Source organism: Pagrus pagrus, assembly GCF_965226575.1.
Source record: "Pagrus pagrus genome assembly, chromosome: 3".
NCBI lineage: Eukaryota > Metazoa > Chordata > Actinopteri > Spariformes > Sparidae > Pagrus > Pagrus pagrus.
The window spans coordinates 25,843,946-25,869,719 of NC_140187.1; the positions used below are offsets into that span (position 1 = coordinate 25,843,946).

Genomic DNA, 25,774 nt, shown 5'->3' on the forward strand with positions numbered 1-25,774 from the left:
AATCCCCTCTCAAACAGGTAGAGAGAGCACAGCCGGCGCGTTATGGATAATATGGTGATTGCAGAGCTGTGATGAGGCACTGCCTTCTATTAAAAGTGCCGCGCTCGGAGCATATTTCACTTTCACCCCTCAAACGCTGGAAGGCGATGACTAAAAAGAGGCACATTCAGTCATCCTCCCCTCCACACCCTCTGCAAGTCACACACACACACACACACACACACACACACACACACACGTGGCACACAGGAAAGTGAGCTGAAGGCTACACTCGTGCCTGATGTGGCGGATGGGATGTATAGAGGGGTGGGTTCACAGAACATGCTTCATTTGCTGATGAAGTCTTGATGCAGAAGTGGGCAGTCTTGCTTTAAGACATGTGATCTGACTCTCTCACAGCTCTCTCTCTCTCTCTTTCCAGCTGGGCTACATTGTAATACGCGCACACACGCACTCTCGCTCACGCACGCACGCTCACTCACTCACACACCCGCTCTGCCTCTCTCTCTGACACAGACTCTCTACTTAGTGCGTTGGAGAGAGGACTGAGGCTCACACTATCAGCACAGCTTCTCAATGGAGGGACGCAGCCAAGAGCAGACAGAGCAGTCATTCCACTGGAGCCTTCCGCCGCGCGCGTGAGGAGGAGACGACCAGTCGGAGGGGTGGGGGGGGCTGTGTGTGTAAATTAGCTCCCTGTCATCACAGACATAGGAGTATACTGACGGAGGCTGGAAGAAGGAGAGGGACGACAGATCTCGCTCGCATGTGGCTGATGGAGCAGTGACATGATCAGCCTCCCATCCCTCCCATCCTGGCCAGTTTGTGACTTAGACACCTGGGTGTTTTGCTCCTGGTGACTGTTTCCACGGATTTCATAAGGAGCTGAGCAGCAGCGGGGGGGCCAGAGGAGAGAATATTGACGAAGAAGAAGAAGGAGAAGAAGAAGAGCATTTCAGCCCCCTTTTTTTGTGGCGTGTTGCGCTTATCTGGTGCTGGAATTTCAGGCGGGAATCCCTGGCTTCAAAGTATGGATGGATTTAAGACAGAGGAGTGAGTCTGCTGGGCAGGCAGGCAGGCTGTGATTCTGAGTGAGCTCCTTTCCTCCTGAACACACTGCTCAGGTAAGTAAGGGTGTGGGACTTTCGAGGAACACCTCTGGTGTTTGGGGACGGGATGGGTGGGGTGGTGAGGGCTGAGGAAGTGCGTCTTGGGATACTCGCAAAATACAGCTTGTTGGAAAGGATGATGTTAGTGATATATGCGGGAGGAAACAGGTCCTGTTACTCATGGTACAAATATTCTCTTTGCGCAACGTGTTACTTAAGTTTTATACGTGTTTAAACAGGGCACGTATGTTGCATTCCTCGCGTAAAAACAACACATGGAGGGCAGCGTGAAGGGTTAAATACATAAAGTGCATGATGGTTGTTAAACTGATGGTTCAGGAGCCTGTATCATGTCAATCAGACACATATGTTTTTCGCTGAACGAAACATACGGGCGTAATTATCTCAAATCACCGTTGCGCGCAGGTGCATCATGCGCCTGCAGGTGTGTCTGCCGTTTCTGTTCCTCGACCGCACTTACTACAGCTGGCGCTCTCACGCTGGACTTGCCAATTACGCATAAAAGAGGTGTCGCCTCTCGTTTTGCGTGATCCAACAAAAGTAGGAGTGAAGTGCTCCCTTTTACGCGTGGGGAAACAAGAAGGGTATTTGTGTGAGAAGAGAACGAGCGAGGCTGCAGGAGTTTGATTCAATCTGCCTGCTTCCCTTTCCCTCTGAACTTCCTTTAAATTGATTCCCAGGCTCCTCGGTAGTTTCACTTAAAAGTCTCGCCGTGCGTCTTCACCACCTCTGGTAGGAAGCACGTTTTATTTTCGGCAAGACTGGCTCCCGACAGCCAGGATGAGCTCAGGGTCTCTGTGCAATATTCAGCTAACCACGCGAGCGCAACGATCCCTTTTTGAATATGCAGCCAGCTCGGCGAACAGAAATACTGTGTGGTTAAGAAAAAAGAGGGAAACATACCCACGGGACCAGTTCACATTTCCACCAAAACCGCGGATTAGGTTGGATTTAGCGCAGGGGTGGGGATTTACAACGCGCTGTTCATAATTATATGCTTAATTTTCACTGAATATTAAGCAGCCTCAATGTCAGCGAGGGCGCGCGACGCACGTGCAACATTCAGTAGCCCTAATGGCTTTAATCTCGCGCGCACATCTGAACACACAGTGGTAGTTGGAAGCGGCAGAGCAAGCAGTGGCTTTGGTGCTTTTTTTCTGACAGGATCAGGCCTGCCATCATGGCACTTTGTTCAGACGTGTGAAACATTCATGTCAGACTCCTTATTTAAATGTGATATTTCCTTGGGTTTGAAGTTCATATAGAAGAGGCTCCCTGGGGCTCAGAGGCTGCTTTATATTCTCTTGTGTGTTGAGATATGGCAGAATCAAACATTAAAGCCCCATTAGAGCCACAGTGTTACATTAGAGCAGCAGACTCCCTCAGAAAGTCCCCACCTCAGAGGAAAATGTAAAACAAATGCAGTCAGTGCCTGCAGACACAGTGAGTGATTTGACTGAGTGAAATCCTCTCAAAAGTAATATTTCTTTCTTCTTTTTTTTCTCTCTCTTGCCCAATCTGACATCAACAGTCTGGTTCAATGGGATGTAGTCAGCAGGGAGTCTGAACACACAGGCCACAGTTTGGTTTAGAGGTGGTGGGATGGTGCTCTTAAATATTCCACTGAATGGGGAAGAAGAGAGGAGCGCTAATAACACCTGGAAAGGAGGAGAGCCTCATTATTCAATGAGGGCTAAGGCGTGTCTCCATATGCTGGCCCTCAGCAGCCATTAGGCAGCCGCTGAACAAATCTGCACGAAGACTGCTGATGCTTAGAAATGCAGTGTTTCATTTGAAACTTTTAGACCATCAAGGCTTTAACGAGTTGACACTATACAATTGTAAGAGTCGGACAAAGAGATTTGTTAGATTACTTATTGTAGTGTTTGCAGGTAACGGCAGGCTTGGAGGAGAAAGATACTGACATGATTAACGTTGCTTTTGATCATTTGTTTCTTGGTCTCCTCGTTTTCTTCTCATTCCTAGTATAAGCATAAGAAAAAACCCACATACCCTTTTAATTAATCGTACTAGCAGACATCTTGGTCTTAGACTTCAGATACATGTGCTTCTTTGTGTCTCTCTTCTGGTGTTGTAAATCTGTCCCTGTTTGTTGTCTCCCCCCCGCCGTGTGCCGCCCTGCAGACCCGGCCTCACCATGTCCTGGTTGCTGGCCGCGTGGATTAGCCTCGGCTTCCTGCTATTGTGCCAGGCCACGCTCTACCAGACCATCCAGCAGCACCATGTGGCCCGGCCCGGCCGCACCGACATCCTCACCCTGGGTACGTGCACCTCTCTTGTCAGCCTTCGGCTTCGCAGCGCCGCGTTACAGAGCGAGACGTTGCCCTCTCAATGGGGGCAGGAGCTCTCGGCTTTGGCTGTTCAGAAAGCAACAGCGAGAGACTGCTGCAGTATGTCAGAGTGATTTGTCACAGCGCTGTACTGTAACATGATGATTCACCATGCTCGCAGTCACACAGGATGAGGAAAGGGGAAGACTTATAATTATGCATCTAATTGCAGGTTAGGTTTAGTCACTCTCATGTCTATTTCCTTTACATTTTGTCCTGTTTATGGACGAAACATATACACTGTACGTGTTGTTGGACTCTGGCTGAGCTGCAGACGTAGAGCATCTTCAAACACTGCGAGCTAGCTGGTAGGGAGATGATTTGTGTGTGAATTCATGACTACAACGCTCTGAATCTTGCTGGCAGGACAAGCTGTAGGCAAAAATCCCTATTACTGTGCGGGTAGCCAAGGGAGCTTTGATCACTGTGGCTTAGATGGAAATGACAATTATGTTTCCCCCTTTTGCACTGGAAACGTTTGGCAATTAAGCGCGATGCCTCCTGCACCGTAGGGGCAAAAGGGGAGGGTAGACGCCGAGGCGGATCTAATTCTCTGATTATGGAGAAGCTTACCAGCGTTGCTTATGGTGTATGTGGGAGTGTAACAGGGGAAGGCAATGGTTTTCCACAGCAAAGCGAAGACTTTCTTTAAGCTTCTAACAATGAGTGTGACTCCCAAGCTGAACCCTCATGCAGAGTGTGGCTCTCTCTCCAGAAGCCAAGCGGCTGTTAAGCATTGATGCTATCTTCCGCCTGCCTCCCTTTGTGTGTGCGTTGCATTGCCAGGCAAAAAAAGGCAGTAATTGAAGCAAAAACTCCAGCATTGAATTCTCCATGCTTGTGTTGAACATCGGTGACTTTAAGCAGCATGTCGGAGAATTGGCTTACTTTTACTGGGGAACAGCTGACACATGAAAATCCCAGCTATGATAGATAGAAAGTTCTCAAAGAATCCCGCTCCCGTTAATTGGAACAAGAGGGTGAGGGATGAGCGACAGAGAGCTCGGGATGAATTTTTAAAAGCTGGCTTCCAGTTTTTCTGTTTTTCTTTTTTTTTTCTTTTTGACTGGTTGGCAAGTCGAGCTTGGTGCCAAAGATGTACAAGGAAGTGCAAGGCTCAGTAAGTGTCTCTTGAATAATGCAGTAGTCCCAAAGGGGAAAAAAGGAAAAAAAATAAGAGCCCCCCCCAACTCCAACACCACCCTGACGCAGATCTAGAGGAGTCATCCAGGCAAGGGATAGTTATGGCTGAGAGTTCTCTGAGAGGCTTCCTGTCAGACAGATCAACTCACACACTTTGCAGCATACAACATTGAGGAGGGGACGGACATGTACATGCTCGCACATTTACACACCGTTTTCTCACCGAGGCCATTAATGGTGTGGCATTTTCATGGGCCCTCTGGGGAATGCCGGAGCCGTGTTCAGGACGCGTCAGGTCTGAGGGGATGCAGGCTTAAACTGCAGAGGCGGATGACAAACACACACTTTGTTCATCTAATCTCTCCGTAGTCTCGCATTTCATTAACGTTATTAGACTGATTCAGGCTGAGACACTCAACCTCACCGAGAGGTAATCACAAGAGAGATGGTTTACTGTATTGTTGGGGCAGGGTGATATTTATCAACCGATGTTGGCCAATCAGATATATCACTGTTGGCCCATTTGTTGTCAGATATCAGCCGATATGAAAACTTTTTGTTACTGCGGAAAAACATGCTTGATTTGATTTAAAATGGATAAATTGCCAGTGATCTTTACAGTTTCAGTGTGTCCCTTGTGTCAAGTTTATTGTTAATCGGTAAAATGGCCCCCATGGTGTATCTTTGTCATAAGTGTTTGATGACCACAACTGAGGGATCACTGCAAAATGTATCAATATTGGATATTTTCAGCCCCAAAAATTGCGTATCAGTCGGAATCTAATTTAAAGGGAATTTAGGTTAAATTTGGCTATTACTAATAATCAATAGTTATCATATAGTATTATTAATTAGAAGAAATAACAAGATGTAATTTACATATGATCGCTTCAGGAGCAGGACCCTTGAAGAAGGGAAACAGCAGATAGCTGGCTGCTCTCAGCAGCTGTGAAGTCCAGGAGAGAAGAGCACAGCCACGGTGAGAGACCAGGAAGGAAGAGCGAGAACAGAGAGGGAGCTGGAGTTTTGTTAACCTGGTCAGGTGGTGTCAGACACCCTGACCAATCATATCTCTCAGCTGGGTCTCTTGTAGGGCTTCACACCTAGGTGTGCTGACCTGGAGGATTGTGGGGGACTGAGTTAAGATCAGAGTTCAGTTGGAATCCCACAATGAACACACTCATCTGTGGATCCCAACAATACACACCAGCATCCACACTGAGGTCTGTTACGGTGTTATTTTTTTACACAAGTGCTCTCCAGAAAAACTTTTAAAATCATCCAAACTGTGATGGATGACAGTCATAATTGCATCTGACAATCATAATCGGAGGATATGTTGTGATATTTTACTATCCTAATCAGCAGCTTCCTAGGGATAACACTCTATCACAACTAGGCACTCAAACAGAACACATCTCCCTCAGTTTTTTTCTTCTTCTGCTGCTCGGCAACTGTACAGTTTACTGTATATCAGGTTTTTTTTTAAGAGGATTAAGCCGACATCAATCTTACTCAGCCGTGGAGTGGCGTTAACCGATCTAACCAGAACTGCTCCCTCTGAATTGAAATGCTATGATGAATATTTGAATTAGAATTGATTTTATAATTTGAGGAGCTCTCTGGTTTCATTGAGGCCGGAGCCCTCAGATATAAATAGACATGGCTATGTAGGACGTAGCAAAAAAAGAGATGTCTTGCCTTGAAAAATCCATCGGCTTTCATGCCACGCTGTTTTTCCGTAATCTAATAATGTGCTTGCATTTCTGAAGGATGATGAAAAGATGTGCGATATAGTGTCCGCCGCACAGAAAATTAAGTTGTAAAATGGTTTCGTTAATGAAGCATGAGGAATACAGAATTCAAAAATGTCTGTGCTGATAAACAGGTTAATAGAAATCGTGTTTTATCTCGGATTGATTGATTAATTATCTTTATATTGCTTGATGACAGACAGATCTTGTAATGCGGCATGCTTTGCCGCTGTATCATCTTCTAGATAGTGATAAGCCAAGTCTCGAAGTGAAATAGGGGTTTGGTATTTTGTGAGGAGCCATGTCCTGAAATAAATTTGTGTGGATCTTGGCGCGCAGCCTGGCAAACTGTCTGAGAGACCGAGTGGGACAAAAACTCACTCACCGTCCCACATAGACAAGGAGACGCAGAAGAGGGGCCGTGTGGGTATCTGAGGAGGGGAAGTGAAGGTCACGTCGAGCTAGGTACAGATATAGTCCTCCAGCCAGTTGAAGCATCTAACAATGTTTGAGAAATCAGCTTATCTGCCATCTGCAACACTGAGCTGACAGTGCATACCACAAAAAAACAGATGTGACTGCTGAGATAAAGTTTCAAGATCGCGTTTTATTTATTTTTTCTGAATGTTTCCGTGACAAATCGGCATAGTCACCGCCGAGGTGGAGATTCAGTAACGGGTTACCTGACTGCACCGTCACCTGCTCAGGAAGCGGCGCCGCTTTCTTTCCCATGAGCCTCTGCTCCAGTCGTTCCTGCCCCACCCCCCCCCCCTTGCGTCCTGCTAGGGCTGCTGAAGATTGATGGCGGCCTGATTCTGGGCAGCCAATTCTGGTCTCTCAAGAAATAATCCACTACATTGACAGATGAGCTGAATGTGACATGACACACACACACACACGGCCGGCTCCGCACTCTCCCCACCTGCCAACACAGCGAGCATGAGCGCTCGCTGCCAAGACTGCTGCTGCACAAACCAGGCCACTCTTGACAGCGCATAGTATTGGAGTCCATCACCAGTCAGTAAAAGTGTAACCAATTCACATTGTCAGCGTGTTGCTGGCTGGAGTTACTATAGATTTGGTGTCTTCTGAAAATGAAAGTGCCCCCTAATGTGTCGTCTGCTCGGTGCGTTGTCATTAAGTTACGCATAGCAGGAACTGTATTTATTTACCCCTCGTTCAGCTGAAGTATGCATATACAGTTGTCAAGTTCATGTAATGCATCGATACCCAGAGGGGCAGTCTGAATATAACAACACTTAAGCTACTGCTTTGTTTTATTATGACTCTGACAGGGCAGTTTAAGAGAGTCCCAGATCTAATAGAACAACATGAGTCCTGTTCCAGAAGCAGCTGTAAAACTAACTCCACTAGCCTGTTAGGCTTTGATAGCAGTCTGCTGCTGACGTTTTGTTTGACCTTTTTTTCTGTCAGCCATCGTGACAAGGCACCACTGCGTATATTGCACTATTACAGAACTGAACTTCATATATTATTAAACCCCTTATTATGAAGTTACCAACTGTTCATTTGAAAGAATAAAATAATCAAAGGCTGAAAGCGATTCAACTGTGAGTGGCAGCCGTGCTGATTTTGCATGTCCGTAAAAAATATTACACGGCCCTGCACAAAATGGGCTATGATATAGTTGACAAGGCGGACAGTGGTGCCGCTGTTATGTTTTCATCCGCTGACTTGAGACATCTTGTAAAGTGTAATCACAGATGATTGGAAGGCTTTTTTAATGAGCACATTGTTCATCGTGCCATGACGCTCCTTCAGTGTAGAGAAGTCTTTGAGGTGGAAGAAAACATGTAATTGCTTTGATAAGCCAAGATGCATCTCATGGTCATACAAGGGCGGCAATGTGATCATAAGCAGGGATGCGGTTCTTAAATTAAGAAATGCATCTCCGGCTTTAAGAACACAACCTGTCAAAAACAAGGTAGCGCTCAAGTTTTCTGTTGAAGCTCCGGTTTTTAACTTGAGATCTAAGGATCAGAGTTTTCTGGGGGGGGAGGGAAATCTGACAAGAGCCAGCGTTTTGAAATAAACCTTGAACTTGATATAGGATAGCTGTCTCTTGCTAAATGAGGATGGGCTAGAAGTCTAAAAAGCCATACATACATACACACGCTATGAATTGATTTTTTTTTTTTTTGCGGAACGGATGGCTGCTTCAGAAGATTGACGATTTTTTCAGGCAGTGTTTGGGAATGTTCAGAAATTAGCTTCGCTGGTTCACAAACCGAATGCACACACCGTTTTCAACTTGGAACTCATTTCCATAGTTGTCAGACTCCTCATTGCAATAACTCAGCGCTAGCCCTGGAAACACAGACGCGAACACGCACCTTTTTTTTTTTCTTTCCCCCACACAGTCATCTTCAAAGTGCTAATCTTGCTGCTTCGCTTCTTCTTCTGTGGAGGTGTAAGAGCTTTTATGAAAGGCAGATCCATCCGTATACATACAGGGAACAGCTTTCCATATAGGCCCTCTGTGTTTTTGTTTTGCCATTAAATCAGCTTTATTTACATCCCCATTAAACCGTGGAGACTAATTAGAGGGAGAATTGATGGTGAAAGAAAATTCAATTAAAGTACAGTCACTAGAATGGATGACGCCTGAGTCATATAAGTGGAGGGAAATAAATTGTCTGATCTGGCTGGCAGCAATAGCTCAGGCAGTGATATAAAGTATAAATATGTATATACACACACAGAAACACAAACTCAACCAAGTAATTGCTGTCCAAGGGTGCCAAATAGCTTTTTTAGTGGTTGAGGTAGGCATGTTTTGTATATTCACTTCTGTGTATATCATGTAAAATCACCTCTTCAGGATTATCTTAATTAAAATAAATTATTTATAACACAAACGTTCTTACATTTATTTTCTGAACGTGGCATCTACAAATCCTGCCTTTTGCCAACAGAGCAACTTAAATCCTATAATGTACCTCCACATGGGATTATAATTGCTTTGAAAACTGTGGGCTTAGAGAGCTCATCAGCGCTATGTGATCGCACTTTCTATCACACAGCATGCCCTTCGAGGTAATGAAAGCAACCTTTCTAAAAACCAGGCAATAACTGCCTGATCATTCAGGTGCCGAGCGGCACTCTCTCCGCGCCTGGCCTCTTCCCCCCAGCCCTCCATCCTCTTGTCTCCCCCCCTCCCTCCACCCTTTCCCCCCCTCCATCTCCTCGTCTCTATCGGCCCCTCAGACGATTTGTCATGGATCAGATGAGACAATTTGTCATGGATTAGTGCACTTAAATGTCTGTGTGATAGTGGAAGCAGTCACTGGAAAAGCTTAGGAATCCTATTACACTGCGTTTTATGGCTGGCGAGAGCGGAGGGAGGAGTGGAGGTTGAATTGGCACTTTCTATGGACTGTGTGCCATTTCTTGACTTTTTCCTCCACACATAATCAGATATACACTTGGAGGTGAGCTCCACTGATTTGTCTAATCTGAGAAAGTAGACCAGAAGTTGTGTATTCTTTCTTGGTTCACCTCGTGCTAACTGACTGTTCGCCAAGCCTGGCTGATACACTGCTCTTACTGTCAAGCTGTTCTCGCACAGCTCATAAACATTTCACAATAGACCATATTCACACAGTGGCCATTTTCCTCTGACATCACACTCAGGTTGGGAAGCTCAAATGCCGTACTGCTGTGTTCCACGTTGCAATTCATAGAAACGTAGGGAATCTGGCAAGTTGTTATCATTGTAGCTCTTCCTCAATGATTAGCTACTGTGGTGGTAGTGATCATCTGGTGGGACATCAGGCCATATTTCAAGGTGAAACAACATAATTGATATCTGTTTGCTTCCTTTAGACAACAGCTAATGTTAGCAATCAACCGCTTCCTAGCTAACATTACTGCTTTAGTGTGACACCATAAGAAAAGCATGAATTAATCTGAAAATTTCAATGCACATCTTTAATACATTAACTTAAACATGGAAGTGAAAGGCACTGGATGTACTGTAGCCTAATAAGGCACTAATGTTAGGTAAAAATGCTAACATTAGCCAACAGGTTATCAATTTAAGACCTGATGTCCCTCCAGATTTTCACAATCCACCATCTTTCCAGTTGCTGATCAACCAGGAGGAGGTGAAATGATTCTACACTTACAGGACTTGAAACCTGGAGCACAGCAGTACGGCACTTGAGCTGCCAACCCTTCAGATGATATCAGAGGAAAATGGCCACCGTGTGAATATGGTCTATAACGGTGACAGGTCGCCATTCCGAAGGGCCGCCATTCTGAACGTTCACTTTCATGTTTCGGAATGCCGAACCTGAACCTGAAACCCTAACCCTAACCATAACCCAGTCGGAATGGCGGACCTTCGGAATGGGGTTCGCCCCCCGTCTATAACAGTGACAGAATTTGTAGTCATTTTTTAAACAATAGCTCATTGCTCTCACACAAAAGTAAACAACAGCAGGATTTATTTTTCTAGCTGGCTACTTTGGATTTTGTTCTTTGAAATGATCAGCTGTTTCATTTAATTAGCTATAGCTAGCTAGCAAGCAAGCTAATGCAGACACAGCTTTTTCCCTAGATTATTTGTTTTAAAACAAGAACCTTATAAAGGGCTGTCAAATATGCTGTTGTTTCTCCAATATTAGCATTTTAGCTCCCTCACAGTACATGTTCCTGTCTTAAACCTGTATTTTCCTAACGTTACTTGTATCCCCACAAAATATAAGATAGCTTACGGAGACACAACCTTGTAAGGTTACTACTGTAGGTATTAAACTGGTTAGCGGTTTAATCCACTCCTTATACGTTTGTTCTTGTGTTTATGGTTATGTAAAGGCTTTCTACACTCTTAAGATAGAGGGTGTAGCTCATGACACCACTTCCTTATGTGGAAGCGTTATAGCTTGACAGGCCCGTCCTGCTTAGGTTTGGAGAACAGTCAATTAGGATGTTATTAGTCTTCTACAGTACAAATGTCCCCCACCCCCTACTGTACCTACTCATTTCCCAGTGTTAGTGATACATTTGCAGCTAAATGTGAGCGTGTTTCCTGAGTTCCAGTAACAGCTACTTATGAGTCAGTTTCATATTTGGTGTCTGCAAACAGATTCTGACTCACCTGTGGCAATATTGCCGTGTCATTAGTATTTATTTGCTCAGCGGTCTTTCTCATTTCAAGCCTTTAACTGCATGTACTCTGGTGTATTCTACCCCGCCTTGCCTGAGATTAGATGGGCGTATATTAGATCCTGTTCTTCTCTGATGTCAAATGATTGTCTCAGACAGAATATACAGGTGCTATTTAACACAGGTGGCACATTCCCCCAATTATTTTCAATAAATGGAAGTATATAAAGATAGACAAACCACTCACACAATGCAAAGCATGCTCAAATAACCCTGTCAGGCAACACCTTGGGATTCACGCCTGTGTCTCACAGTAAGTCTATTTCCAGCTGTCTATTTTAAATAGTCCTCTATGCGTTTTCTGTCAGGTTTTATTCTTCCCAGGCCCTTGCAGCAGCACATCCATATTATGTATACTAAACAGAGCGGCAGGAAGTTACTGTATCATAGATCATTACCATCTTTATTCATACAATATCTTATGCAGCTCTGCCATCACCTCTAGGCCCCTTAAGCCCTTTAGTAGCGTCTTGCTGAAGTGAAATAGCCTGCTTATGTTAATGGAGCACAGAGACACACTGCCAGGTAATTGTGATGCAGCCGAGCTGCTTCGCGGCATCATTTAGAGCCACTGCGGGGGACAAATGTTAGTCATTGAGTGTTTTGTTTGCAGAGGACTCACTTTGCCCCAGCAACTCATTTACCCAGTGGCAGTCAAATTAGGTTGACTTAACCATACTACTAATTTACTTTCTAGATTGTTTCACCGCAATTTTCTTCTTGCAATCAATTTTGGAGACCACTTTAGTGAGATGTATAAAATAGATGATTTTGAGCATCAATCTCTGTGAACAGACAGCTACTAGAATCCAACGATAACATGGTGACACCTATTGTCTCTGCCACGTACCTGGTTATAGAGGGCCAAGAGTAAGTGGATATTTTATCCCTGTTTTTGTCTCCTCTGGCTTCACTTTTGTTGAAATAGAAACAGAACCATTGATACTTAATTTCAGCTTTTACTGTACCTCAGGACTGATGGATTCCTTGTTCACTGACATTAGAGCTGCAGCGATTAGTCGATTGGAAGAAAATTCATTGCCGACTCTTTTGACAATCGATAGTCTTTATTCAAGCAAAAATGTCAACCATTTGCTGGTCCCAGCTTCCTAAATATAAAGTTTTGCTGCATTTCTTTGTCGCCTGTGATAATGAATGAAGAGTCTTTGGGTTTTGGACTGTTGGTTGGACTAATGTAGTGATTTGGAGATGTCACTTTGGGAAATTGTGATGAGCATTTTATTAAAATGTTATAGACTAAACAATTAATCAATTAATTGCCCAAATATACTGCAGGATAATCAATAATGAAATGAAATGATAATGAGAACTGCAAGGAGAGAGTATCAGACTTTCATTCATTAGGTGGATACAGACATGAATAAATGCCATCGTTGCTTCATATCTGTGGGATGTAACTAGTGTTTCCCACAGAACAGCTGTGTACTTGTGGAGGGGGGTGTTAATGTACCTGCCCAAGCAAACTATATGTGTGAGAAACACCGGGGAAACTGTTTGCTAACAAGTTAATATTAACTTCAAAGGTTATATTATGTCAGCGTTGTGTTTACAGCTCATTTCTCACTGCAAACGCAGGTTTAAAGTTCATGACTTTTTTCCTCCCGTCTCGTTAACCTTCGAAGTGTGTACACACCTCACTCACAAAATACACAAATGCCACTTCATCTTTGCACCTTCTGCATCTCAGAATTGTTTTCACACTCCTAACAACATGAAATCCGAGATGCATATATTCAATTTGTTGCCAAGGTGACTTGCTTTCTCAGTTCGGTCCAGTGAATCTTTCATTCAAGCCCTGACAGGGGACAAAAATTGATTATGGGCTTTGGAATTATGGAAACAGGAATCCTCTTGCTTGAATATGTCCGCACTTGTCATACGAATGATTGAAAGTCTGTCTAAATTTTCCACCCGCGGTGCTCCGTCAGCATTAGCTGAGGTCTATTTGTCTTGTCTGATGTGTCTGGATGTATCTATGCGGCTGCTGTGCCGAGGCAGCACCGTATTGTCTTATCACAGCTTTATCTGACAGCAGACGTCTAATAATGGAACTCAGGTTGAGATGTCACAGTTGACTGTTCATCACTGCTACACACGAGGTGGACACGAGCAAATATGTGAATAAATAGACAGAATATCTTGCTGTATCCACACTATTGTGTATCTTGTATTAAATGTGCCAGTCACTTGTACTGTACACAGCGAGAACGGTGACGGACTGTTGAAAATGTAGGGGGACAATTAGTATCCACTGGCCCTGCAATGTATCTTCATTTGCCACAGTATCTCCAGCACATGTCAGGTTCACTGAACATGGCTCAATGCCCTCATGCCTTCCCGCCCGGCGCCTGTTGGCCAGGAGAGTGAGAGAATGAAGGATGAGGTGGCACCTGCGTGTGTCTGTCTGTAGCCTAATGACCCAGAGGAGCTTTCTCTCTCGCACGCCGTCTCTCTCCTCACTTTTATGCTCTTTATCTCAGACGTTCTCCGGACACCTCGTCTGCCTATTAGCTGCGCAGCTCATCTGCCTCGGGTCTTATCCCAATCTTATTCTCTTACTCACAAACTCCTTTGTACGTCAGTTCCCTCTGTGGATTTGCCAAAAAAGACACATTTAACTTCAATTATCTTGGGAAACTGAGCAAAGCTGGCAGTGTGTATTTGCAAGGAAATATTATTTCAAACCTCAGGCAGCCAGGCATGCTGTGTAGGATTTTCCCTTCCTCATCTCACGTCCCAGAGGTTTAAGTGGTAGGAGCTACTGAGCTTTTCCAACAAAAAGACCTTTTGACCTGCTTTCTGTAAGTTTTGTGAGTTGAGTATTAATGCCTGCTCCAAGGAACTCATTCAACCTTCTCCCTGAAGGCTTCAACGAAAGTATGAGGACGCCGAACATGTGTACGAAATAAGAGTGTTATTGGAACCGAGCTGATAGAACTGAATACCTTTCCGCATGCCGTCTTTGATCACAACATCTTTTCCTCGTCCTCGTGGGTTTCGCTCGTCTCCCAGGCACAAACTGCGAGGCACACATGCATGCTAAATAAAGAGCGCTGGAACTGTACTGATGTGCAACTGGATCCCTCACCTCATCTTTTATCATAATATGCTTTTTTTTCTCTCTCCGTCCTTGTGGAGTTGAATCCGCATCAAGGCCCGTGAGCTTAAGCGCCTCCGTGAAAGACAAACAAAAACATCAGTTTTTATAATCTTGCCGCTGCGCTTTTCATTTGTAGGACATTCAGGCTGAGTCAGGGTGCAAAACGACTTCATCCCTTGCATCCACAGAGGGGGGTGGAGCTGCAGTAGCATGTCTTTGCCAAACAGGAGGCCCAAAAGCAAACTGTGCAGGTTAATGTACGTCGTCCATACCGCAGCAAAGGACACTCGATGTAGTGGGCATTCATGTTTAATCTGAAAACGCTGCTATTTTTACGATTTCATCCAGTGAAAATGATTTCCTTAAACAACTTAAATGCTGCTTTTTTCTTCTCTTTCCTGACAAGTTTTTTCCCTCATTCACTACGTTCATGCAAATGTGTGACTTGGTGTAAGCATGTAATGAAAAGTCTGCTCAGAGCCGAGCCAATGTACTCTGCTCTCGTCAGGATCAAGGGCTTTAGTTTCGCTCTCAGCAGATGCAAAGAAGCACAGTAACAGTGTGATGTTTCGCTGAAGAGAGAAGTAGTACCTCTGGCTCACTTACTGTATATTAGCTTTTAGTATCACATTCCACCTCTTCCCCTTATTTTTTCGCTGAGTGCAAGCCTCGCGTGGAGCTGCACTCACGTCTCGACACGACTCCCCCTCTTCTCTTAGGTGCAATCAAAGCGTAAGTCTTTGATTTAAGCATGAATAAAATACAGAAAATGTTTTGTGAGACATTCGGTGGAGTGTAGCTCGGATGCTGCACTTTTTTCTCGCTTTTTGTTACGGAGTACATGTCAGGCAGCCAGCTGGGAGAAAGAGAAGAAGCTGGCTCTGTCTCCCCATTAGTCACAGTCACCAGTGTTATTCATTCACTATTTTAGTCACTTAAGTCATACTTCCACACCTTTATCTTCTGTCTGATTGTGGGATGGATACACTCACACATGCTGTTAGCGTGCTCAGGACTCCCTTTAAAAGATGACGCATCACCTTAAAATGAAACATGGCTGCAGCAGGAGTTGTTGGAATATGGAGGAGCTGTGCGCATCCTGTCAGGGCCATCAAATCAGACTGGGGTCTCTGAGCTGCAGCATGTTGCTGTAGTGATGTTATTACAGTTTTGGATGATTCACATGAGAGGGCAGGCGGCAGCACTTTTTTTTTTTTCTCGGCTCTTCAGCAAATGAGAAATGTCACCCACAGCTGCAGCTGGGGCAGGCTTAAAGGGGTACATATTCAGCAGAGCTGTGACTATTTGTTCCACTGGTGTGCTGCAGTTGGAGGTATAGACCAGAGGGTAAAGGAGTGCACTTGTGAGGAGGAGGAGGGAGGGCAGAGCAGTGAAGAAGACGGAAATCTCTGAACAAGGTTCATTAGAGGCTGGAAATATGAGTTTGACCCACTGAATGTCTGTTTCTGACAGCTTGCTCTTTGCTCTGACGTTGTGACTTGTTATAGAGGTGTGTGTGTGTGAGTGAGAGAGTGTGTGTGTGCATGTAACCTTGTGCGCATCACATCCCTCAACGTCTTGGGCTGAGATGTGCAAAAAGAGAAAGTTCCACTCAAGCACCTTCTGAGGTGCAATAGTGTTATCGCATTTACAGCCTGGAAGTGTCTGTTAGATTGTACCTCAGCCTTTTGATGAGTAAGTGTTAGATATGTCATACAGCTCGCAGTTCACAATATACTGTCATTCACAGTTACATCCCATTTACTCCTGTTTGTGTCAAGTTTATATCACAGTGCAGTATTTTTATCTAATGCTGTGTCATTATTTTCATTTACTTATCTTAAATTGCTTTTACAGGACAAACTTTACAATGTCAAATCAATCTTGAAATTAACCGCTGCGCCGGCTCTCAAAGATGCCTCAAATAAAGATAAGGGGATGTGGGAATAAAGTTTATGGCAGCATGTTTGTGAAGGGTTATTGCTTGTGGAGACCATGTCGTCCTATGAGAGACCGAAAGCTCAGTGTAATGCAGTAACCAAAGAAAGAAGTCAACAGTCAGTATTAGTTTTGAGCTGGTCTGACTTCACCTGCTAATTTATCTGTATTCTGTCCTGTTGTTTTGTTACTTGACAATTCTGTTGGGGAGTAAGGGTCAGGGTTGGGGAGTAACTGCTGCAGTGGGTGGGGCCAAGTAGTTCATGGTAAAAATGAAATCATTTCTGGTACAGTTAGGTCAGTAGATGCATAAAATGATATGAAAATAAAAAAAATGTGGCAAACACCACTTGGACTGTGGTATGAGGGTTGAGGTTTGGGCAAAACTGGCAATAGTTAGGCTGAAACGAGTAGTCTGTTAACCAATTGGTAGATCGACAGAAAATTAACCAACAGTTATTTTGATGATCTATCATTTGTTTATATATATGGTCCTTCTCACTTCTCAAATAAAGATAATTTGATGCCTCCGTGCCTTCAATTTCCGAAAAAAGAAACAAAAAAAAAATGGCCAGGCCATTATTCAACACATTTTTTAAACAGTTTATCATTAAAGGAGACACATTTAGCAAATTGTCAGGTTTATAATGTTATTTTGGGTCACTACTGGAATAGGTTTACATGATTTAATGCTCACACAACACATCAGGTTTGTCATACTGTCTCATACTGTGAGTATGTGACACACGACCCTATCGGGCAAGACATCTGATTGTATCAGTGTTCCCTACCGATGAGAACATCCTCTCAGATCAGAAAGTCAACAGTTTCTGCGATAAACGTCTCACCTGCCACCGCCAGAATAGGATGAAGACGTCTGGAATTAACTTGAGTACCACTTCAGCTGTGAATCAATGAGGGGAGATTTTCTGCGGCCTGAGGAGATGAAAGCCCCTCAGTTGTGCCTAACAGATGTTATCCAACACCAGCGCTGGAGACGAGGGGCCCTCTTTGTCGCTCTCTAGCCAGGGGTGCGGTGTGCTAATGTTAGTAGTATTGGTGATATTGGAAGGTGAATACGAGCACCTCGTAAGGTCTTACAGGCTCTCGCAAACATGCCATCTCTCCCTGAGGTGAATTGGATGAGGAGCGAGTACAGATCTCGTAAGCCCCCTCTAGGAATCGAGGCTCTCTCTCTCCGCAAGGGCACTCGTAATAGGTGTCTTACACGTGGGACAGCAGCGATGAGACAGCCTCATATTCCTTTTCACAAGGAACAGGGGATTATGTAGTCTTAAAGGAGGGATGTGACTGCTGTACTGTGATTGTAAAAGATGAAATCAACACTAGAGAAATTGTTGGTTGAAAATGAGTAATAGTGTAAAACATATAAGAACCATATGGCAATGATGATCTAATCTTGCCAAACCTCGTATTGTTATCCAGGCAGAGTGCTTGTGCCTATGCTTTGTGGCTGAACACGAGAGTGAAGACAATTAGATTCATGTTTCTGTGGATCCTATTCAAACATGGCTGCCAGTTGGAGGAGGAAGCAATGTGTTTGAACACAGAGGAAATTTGGCCGATCAATCTCACTTCCCCTGTCCAAAGACTAGACTGCCATCGATCATTGTTTACCCGTTATATCTCTTTCCCAGCAAGATGTTAGTTGCCATCTCGCAACAGTTTTCCTCGGACATTTGCATGTCTGGCTGGATTCACCTGTTTGTGAGCATCTGTGTTTTCCTGAGAATGAGCGTATGTGTATGCAAGAGAACCCGATAGGATGTGTCTGCCTGAGTCAGCCAACCAGCTCACTGCGGTGCTGTCGCTGAAGCCCGGCCAGACAGATGGCCTCCATTTGATCAGGGAGATGCTGTAATGGTGGGCCAAGAGCACCTAAGAGAGGCTGTAACTGGGTCTTTATGAGCAGGTCATACCTCCAGTCTGATAAGGGGTGAAAACTTTAACCTTTGTTAAAGCCTATCTTCTTTGGCCCTACTGCTCCACTGATCTGTTGGCTGGTGTGTCAGATCGTTAGCAGGACTGTCGCCGACCTTACAATGTTCATCAGTGTTTGCATATAGACATGCCTGTCTGTCCACACTTCAGAGGTGCCACCAATGGCAGTGTTATATACTGTTGAAATAAAAATAATATTTTTGTGCTGAGGATAACAAATAAATGGAATAATTAGCCCACTAAAATGATCAAAGGGCCGGGATGAAGTCATTAAGGGGCTGCATTTGGCCCACGGGTTGAATATGTCTGGGCTTCAGCCTAACCAGCAGCTCTCTGATCCTACTCTTTGGTGGAGCTAACATCAGAATGCTAACATGCTCAATATGAGACGCTAACATACAGACGTCTTCTTCATCGTCGTATAGCATGTTAGCTTGCTAATATTTGCTAATTAGAATTTAGTATTTACAGATATTTGGTCATAAAATGAAGTAATGTAAAACTTTAAATTTGGACCTTATGATGAAGCTCAGTGACGCCCTAAGTAATCCTAAGGACAACTTATATGTTTGCAGCAATTTCTTCACCTATAACCAAGATGTAAAGTCAAAGGATCACTTCAGTCGGTAGATTACATCCTCTGGAGATCATGAATGTCTGTATCTTGTGGCAATATATCCAATATAAAATATTTCAGTTTGGACCAAAATGGTGGACTGACCAACTGTCATTGCCTTCCACGGCGTCACCGCGCTAATCATGGCTACAAAGTACTAACAGAGGATGAAATAGGCGTTCTTTTAGACTGGATGATCATCACAAGGATTTTATGGCCGATTTTAATGTATGGGGAAACATCTCTATGACTGCATTTGTGTTTTTGTGTCAGCCAGATGTTACTGAGCATGCTCAAAAACATGGTTTTGAGTTGAAATAGATTCAACATTATGGCCTTTTATTGTTCTTTATAGTTCTTAGATGATAATGGAATTGTATGGCGTGGTGGCATGGGCTCTATCAGACTGTGGCTGTACAGACAATGCACACTATCCTGGTCTTTTTATGGGATATTTCTACAATAATAAAAAGATTTAAACCAGGCTTATCCTTTAAATGAGGGAATGTAGTACTGTGTGTTATACAACGGGGAACTCATGATGAGCTCCAACCTATTGCTATGATTGATAAACAGATTTAAAGAGAACATTTTGTTACACGGATGGTATTCAGCTGCTCGAAAAGGTTTTACATTTTAATGGAATAGCTTTGTGCTTCATTTTAAAAAAAATGCTTTATATAGTCCAACACAGATCATATGCTTAGTCCACGGAGTGCAAATTTTCCTCATACACACATTTGATATTAGATGAAAGGCGTCATCTTAAGCTTACAGCGCTTAATTTCTCCTATGAAACCAGTGATTGTCTCCCCCACTTGTCACGGGGCGGAGACATTTTCAGGATCACACTTGGCCCTTATCTCGCCACACTCGCAAATCCATTTTTAAAAGGTTAGACATTAATGGCAAGAATCCCCTCCTCCTTCCCCATCCTCTCCCTCCCACTTTTCAGATACGAGATTACACATTTCACCCTGAGCAACAGACAGAAACTAATCCCTGGTCCATGTGCGATATTAGGCCTATGCTCGCCGTGTGGCTGACAGCTCTGCGGGGCCAAGTTTGGATATTGGGCATTTAACAGGCCACTGTAAAAAAATCTGACTTCTGTTAGGCACTAAACCACACACAGATGCTCATACACACACACAACCTCGCACACTTTGCACCCTCCACGTACTTGAATGAAGACAGGAAAATACAAAAAATGTACAAACACATGTTTGAACTTCCAAACACACAGCAGATTTCGCCCGGTGTTGTTGAAAAGCTATGCAGCGTGATTTCAAGTACAGTATTAAATAGCAAGATAAGCATTGGGCCTATCAGAGAAAGTGTGATAAGTATCCCATTAAGTGCCCTGTGGTTTCTACATTCTCTCTGAATCAGGGATCCTAAGTGGAGAAATTAATATTTAATGCCTCTGGTAGAGTGCTACAGACACTTTCTGGGTGATTGCATCAAACGCACAGAAGGGTTGACAGTATCAAACTCACCATTTGACTCGCCTTAACAGCGATTGGCTTATCTAATAGGGTGAGATACGTTTATGCGCAATATTCCTTAGTTCTGCCCCCATTTTTCCACATATTAACATTATTCCCAGCGTGTGCACACTACAGCTGCAGCGACCAGTCGATTCATTGATTATCGCTTACTGATTCCTCATTTCAGTCATTTTTTCCAAGCAAAAATCTCATTACATTAGCTGGTTCAAGTTTTGTAAATGGAGGAATTTCTGCTGTTCTTTGTCATTTATGATAGTAAATGAAGAATCTTTGGGTTTTGCACTGTTGGTGGGACAAAAGATGCTAATTAACTACATCTCTTCTTTGACTCTGTCGAGCATTTATTACAATTATTTGACATTTTATCGACTATTATTATTATTATTATAATATACTATTATGTATTAACACTTGCATGTCCACTAGTCTTCATTCATGCAAGAGGAATGTTGCTAAACATGCTCATTTTTGTTATATGCAATTGTTGGTCCTGTTGATTTAAACGGCACTGCATTCAGCAATTTTCACAGTTTGTAAAAGTCGTGACTAAAAGATGGGTGATGCTGACAGGAAATATTTCCAATGGCCCTGACTAGAAATATTTATGAAAACTGATTAAAATGGGAATTCATTTTGCCTGGTTGTAATTAATGCTTATTCATCAGACTGTTCAGAAAACCTCAGGAAGTGTTGGCAGTGTTTCCAGTGGCTTCTGTACTTTACAACACCAACAACGACAGCAGCATCAGACGCTCCCAGAATTTGTATGAGTAACTACTGTTCACCCTGTTCAAGTGAAGGACAGACTGGACCGCTGTATTAAGAGCCACGGGGAAATTTACTCTGCATTCATCATGCATGTCCAATTCATTAAGATCTACTTTTTTATAAGGGTGTCATAAATTTCTCATCTGAATTTTAACATCAAGAACCTGCCCTTATTAATAAATTACCACCACATAATTTGGATTCATTTCTGTGGTTTTAATAAATCCACAGTCTCGACGTCGACTCATGAGCGTGTCACAATGTGTTGATGTGTGGTCTTTGTGGTTAACCACTCTTCAGGGGCTGACGTTGAAGTATTATTTTTCCGCCATGTTTATGCCTCCGTGCTGGTGACAGCCCTGGTGGGAGGTCCATCAGTCCCATTGTTGTGAACATCATATCTAAGGAACGCCTTGAGGGAATTTCTTCAAATTTGGCACAAACGTCCAGGAGGACTCAATTTTAATGGTCCAAGGTCAAAGGTCACTGTGACATCTCAAACTCAAGAATTACACAAGGATTTGTACACTTATTGTGACACAATTTCACACAAATGTCTCATAAGATGAAATGATGAAGTGAATCGATGATTAAAGAAATCTCCTGCGCTGCCAGATGTGTGTGAAACGTTCGCGTTTTAGAATGTGAAGCTTTCTATGCAGCAACATCCACTTTTTCAGCATTTTCTACTCATCATGTCATGGCCACAACTTTGTAAACAAGGTTTGTTGACCTGACTCAGGGCTCAAAACAGAAACAGAAAAAAATATGAAATCGAAGCAGGCGCTCATTTTTTTCCCTCGCAATATCTTTCATGCGCATCACCTGCTATGTTAAAACTCAAAACATGCATTTCAAAAGGCAGCACAGTGCTGAGCTCTTCCTCATTCCTGAGCTTGCATTAAAAGCCATTCACTCGATGTACATGATCATATTAGCGTCACAACACGTTTTGACGTGTGGGGACATGTTTCCTTGAGACCCCATCATTCAGTCCCACATTGATGAGATTAAAGTGTCTTTTCGTCTCGTTAAAGAACAACGCTCTCCCTGCACAGCCTTGTGTACAGCATAGAATAGATGCCAACTGATAGACAGCCAATTTTCTATTGTGCTTCTGTTGTGAATACAGCCGTGAGCCCTGGACCACGTTAATGAGTTACTGTACGTGTGCTTGAGACATGCGCCAACACCGAGCCAAGCTATTCACCGAGCTGTAAAGGCGTGAGGGGAGTGGGGGCTGACAGTTTGCATGCCTGGACCCTCCGTTCACACCAGTCTGCTGGTCTAAATCCAATTCATCAGCCCTTAATGGACTGCACAAATTGTCTCTCTAGGATCTTAACTCGAGGAGTGGATGGACTAAACAGGAATAGAGTGGGAGCATATGGCACATAGTGTTGAGCACAGCATAAAGGGTTAGGGCTGCAGAATTAACTGTTTACATGTACAAACTTAAAAGTTTTGTATACATGGTTGAATGTAGATTTTGTGAAGAGAGTTCCAGACAGCTCGGGGAATTATTGGCAAACATTCACCCTGGATTCTCACCTTCTCTCAGAATTCACACTGAGCAAAAAAAAAATTAAACGGAACAAAATCAATTAGCTTCAATTCTTTTCCCAAATTCATTTTTTTAAGCGCCTCAAAATACTGTCACACTTTCCACTGCAATCACAGTGTTACTTTAATTGTGTCAATTGTCGTTGTTTTCGTTTGCAGTTGACGGACATTACGATGTGTGATTCTAGTGTTAATTTGTGTTGTTGTCTTGTCGCCATGTAAACTGTTTGGACCCCAGGAGGAATAACTGCTGCCGCGCAGAAGCTCTCACTTCACACAAAACATATGCAGTTATTTACATACTGTACATATATACATAAAAACATTTGAATTTGCATCTGGGTGTATGTAAACAGTGATTATAATGTGGTCGGCATCTTCACATTTAAAGTTCAACGTCTTCAAAAACACTGTCCGCCCAGTTTGACTGCGAGTGAGCATCGAGCATCAATGATGTAAACACAGTCCACCTTCTTTAGCACGCTGTAGTCCTGCAGTCTGTCGGCTCCGAATACGGTCCACCTGTCTAGTACAACAGCTTGATCCATGATGTTGTTGTGGAGACAGGTCTCTGTAAAGATGTGGGCATCAGTCTCTCATATTGAGTCCCATTTTTCCATTTCATTTTCCTGCGACCGGACATTAGCCGGGCGCAGCCTTAAATCCTAGATGGATTAGCATGGCTCCCATTCTGGATCTCTCCCCTCCCCTCCCTGGGTCGGTCTGGCAGATTGGATTGGATGGTCGCAAGATGCCGTGGGCAGCTTTCTTCTCCGATGCTGATAAATGTATTTCTGTAATAGGTAATACTTGTTTCATCATTAAAGTGGAAAATTTGCAGTTAAAACGGCAGCAAAATTTGAAAGAGCTACTGGCAACTACATCTGCATGCGCTGCCTTCAGTTGAGAAGTTGAGTGGCTGGATGTCACTGCACACATTTCCAGCGTACACGCACCTGCAACTAAAATTACAGATGGCATGTTTCAATAGCAACGAGCATCTGTCGCAGAGCGATGCTCGCTGGCCACCAGTTCAGCTGTGAGCGGTGTGTTGGAGACGTGAGAGCTATCCTTCCTTCCTAAAATCCATTTGCTCCCTCCATTTCCCTGCATTTGAACATGATCACACAGCTCACAGAGCTCAACAGCGGCAGCAACAATAACAACAGTGCTAAATTGTCAGTCTTTTACCCAGGGGCAGCCACGCTTACCGGGCACTCTGTTCAACTCCATCACGCCTTTGATCCTGTTTGTGAACGGTGTGTATTCATGTGTGTGTGTGTATGAGGATCATACAAACTAAAGGATTGTATTGTAAACGTGCAGGGTTCTCCTGAAAAGGTGCATTATATCAACAACTTTAGAAATTTGATTGCAGCACACTGTCAGCTCCTTTGCCCCCGCATTTTTCTGTTTTGTTTCTCAGCTTGGTTTGTCTGCTCTCTCTCCAGCTGTCAAATTACCACCCATATGACTTGTTTCGCTACAATTGATTACTTAGTTCAATTTGGAAAGCAGAGCAACACAGGTGGCGGGCTGTCTCACTTTATCTCTTTTACTTCCCTCTCTGTGTTTTAAACGGAAAGGAGAGTGGGAGAGAATGAACCCATCTGCACCAGAATGATTCATCAGGCCTTTTCCATGGTTGAAAACACCCCTAACAATCTGGGAGCGCACACAGTCCTGCCGCTGCTACTGCTGTTGTCGTACAACATGCAGCAAAATCCTGACCGGACCACCTGTCAACACATACGCTCAGCAAGGATGCTGTTTTACTATTTAGAAAACATTTTCACTATTATTGGAAAATGTGAAAGTGAATGCCGAATTTACAAGTAGTCCTGAATAATTAAGAATTTGATGTAGACAGCATTTCATAAAGTTCATAAAGTTCTCGTTTTTAACTCTTAAAATCACACGATGTGTAAGGGAGTCTGGGGATATTGCCGTCACTAGTTCAATGGTAAGGTGAGACAAACGTCTGCTGCTACCATTGGCACGTTAGGAGAGCCCAAGCATGTCATTTTAAATTCAGTGAACATCGTGGTAATCAAACAATGATTGTTGTTCTAGCTTCTTCTTGTTTCTCGGAGGATGTCAGCTGAGGAGGCCGTCCCTCAGTGTGGCCCAGGACACACTGAATGACAAATGAATGTGGTCACTTGCGTCTCAGACCACCTCCGAGTGTGTTCTGAGTGATCTGATCTCAAATGTGTCCTCAATGCGTCTAGGAGGTGTTCACACCTGTACTCATAGCTGTCCACATGTGATCGGATCACTGAGGAGGTATGTCGGTGCCAAATGTGAACAGCCTCTAAGTCTAGGACCAGCGGGTTTTTCTCTAAAAGTGATGGAGCTTTCCCTTCTATACCTCCTTCAGATGAGAAACTCCTCTCCTGCACTCATGCATGAGGCTCTCCTGACCTTACTTCACGCTCCGCTTGGCAGGAACACTTAAAGACTTCCCTCCATCCATATATACTCTCTCCCCCTCTCACACCTTCGCTCTCCCCAGCCCTGACATAACCGAAGAGATCGACTCTTCATGATTTTTTAATATCTCCCACATCTCGGGACTGCGCTGCGTTTTTGCGTGATCAATGTTTTCCAGACTCGACATCTTGTTTTAATCAGGGCATCATCGCCCTGCTCGGGTTTGCTGAGACAGGTGTGCTGTCGCCTTTTTTCGCTTTCCCTCTCTCACCTTTTGTATTGCACTTTTCCCAC

At 43.8% G+C, this 25,774-nt stretch overlaps 1 protein-coding gene across 4 annotated transcripts in view; it reads left to right on the forward strand.

The window, feature by feature from the left end:
• Nucleotides 1-469: 469 nt before the first annotated feature.
• Nucleotides 470-25,774, forward strand: part of tafa1b (TAFA chemokine like family member 1b) — a 121,342-nt gene continuing 96,037 nt past the window's right edge. For all 4 annotated transcript variants that reach the window (XR_014622328.1, XR_014622329.1, XM_084349390.1 and 1 more), the window contains exons 1-2: nt 470-1,124; nt 3,276-3,412. Coding sequence is in view for 2 of the 4 variants with exons in the window: in XM_084349390.1 (XP_084205516.1) it covers nt 3,289-3,412 (124 nt within the window). In the remaining 2 variants the exon portion in view is untranslated. The remainder of the gene's footprint in view (nt 1,125-3,275; nt 3,413-25,774) is intronic.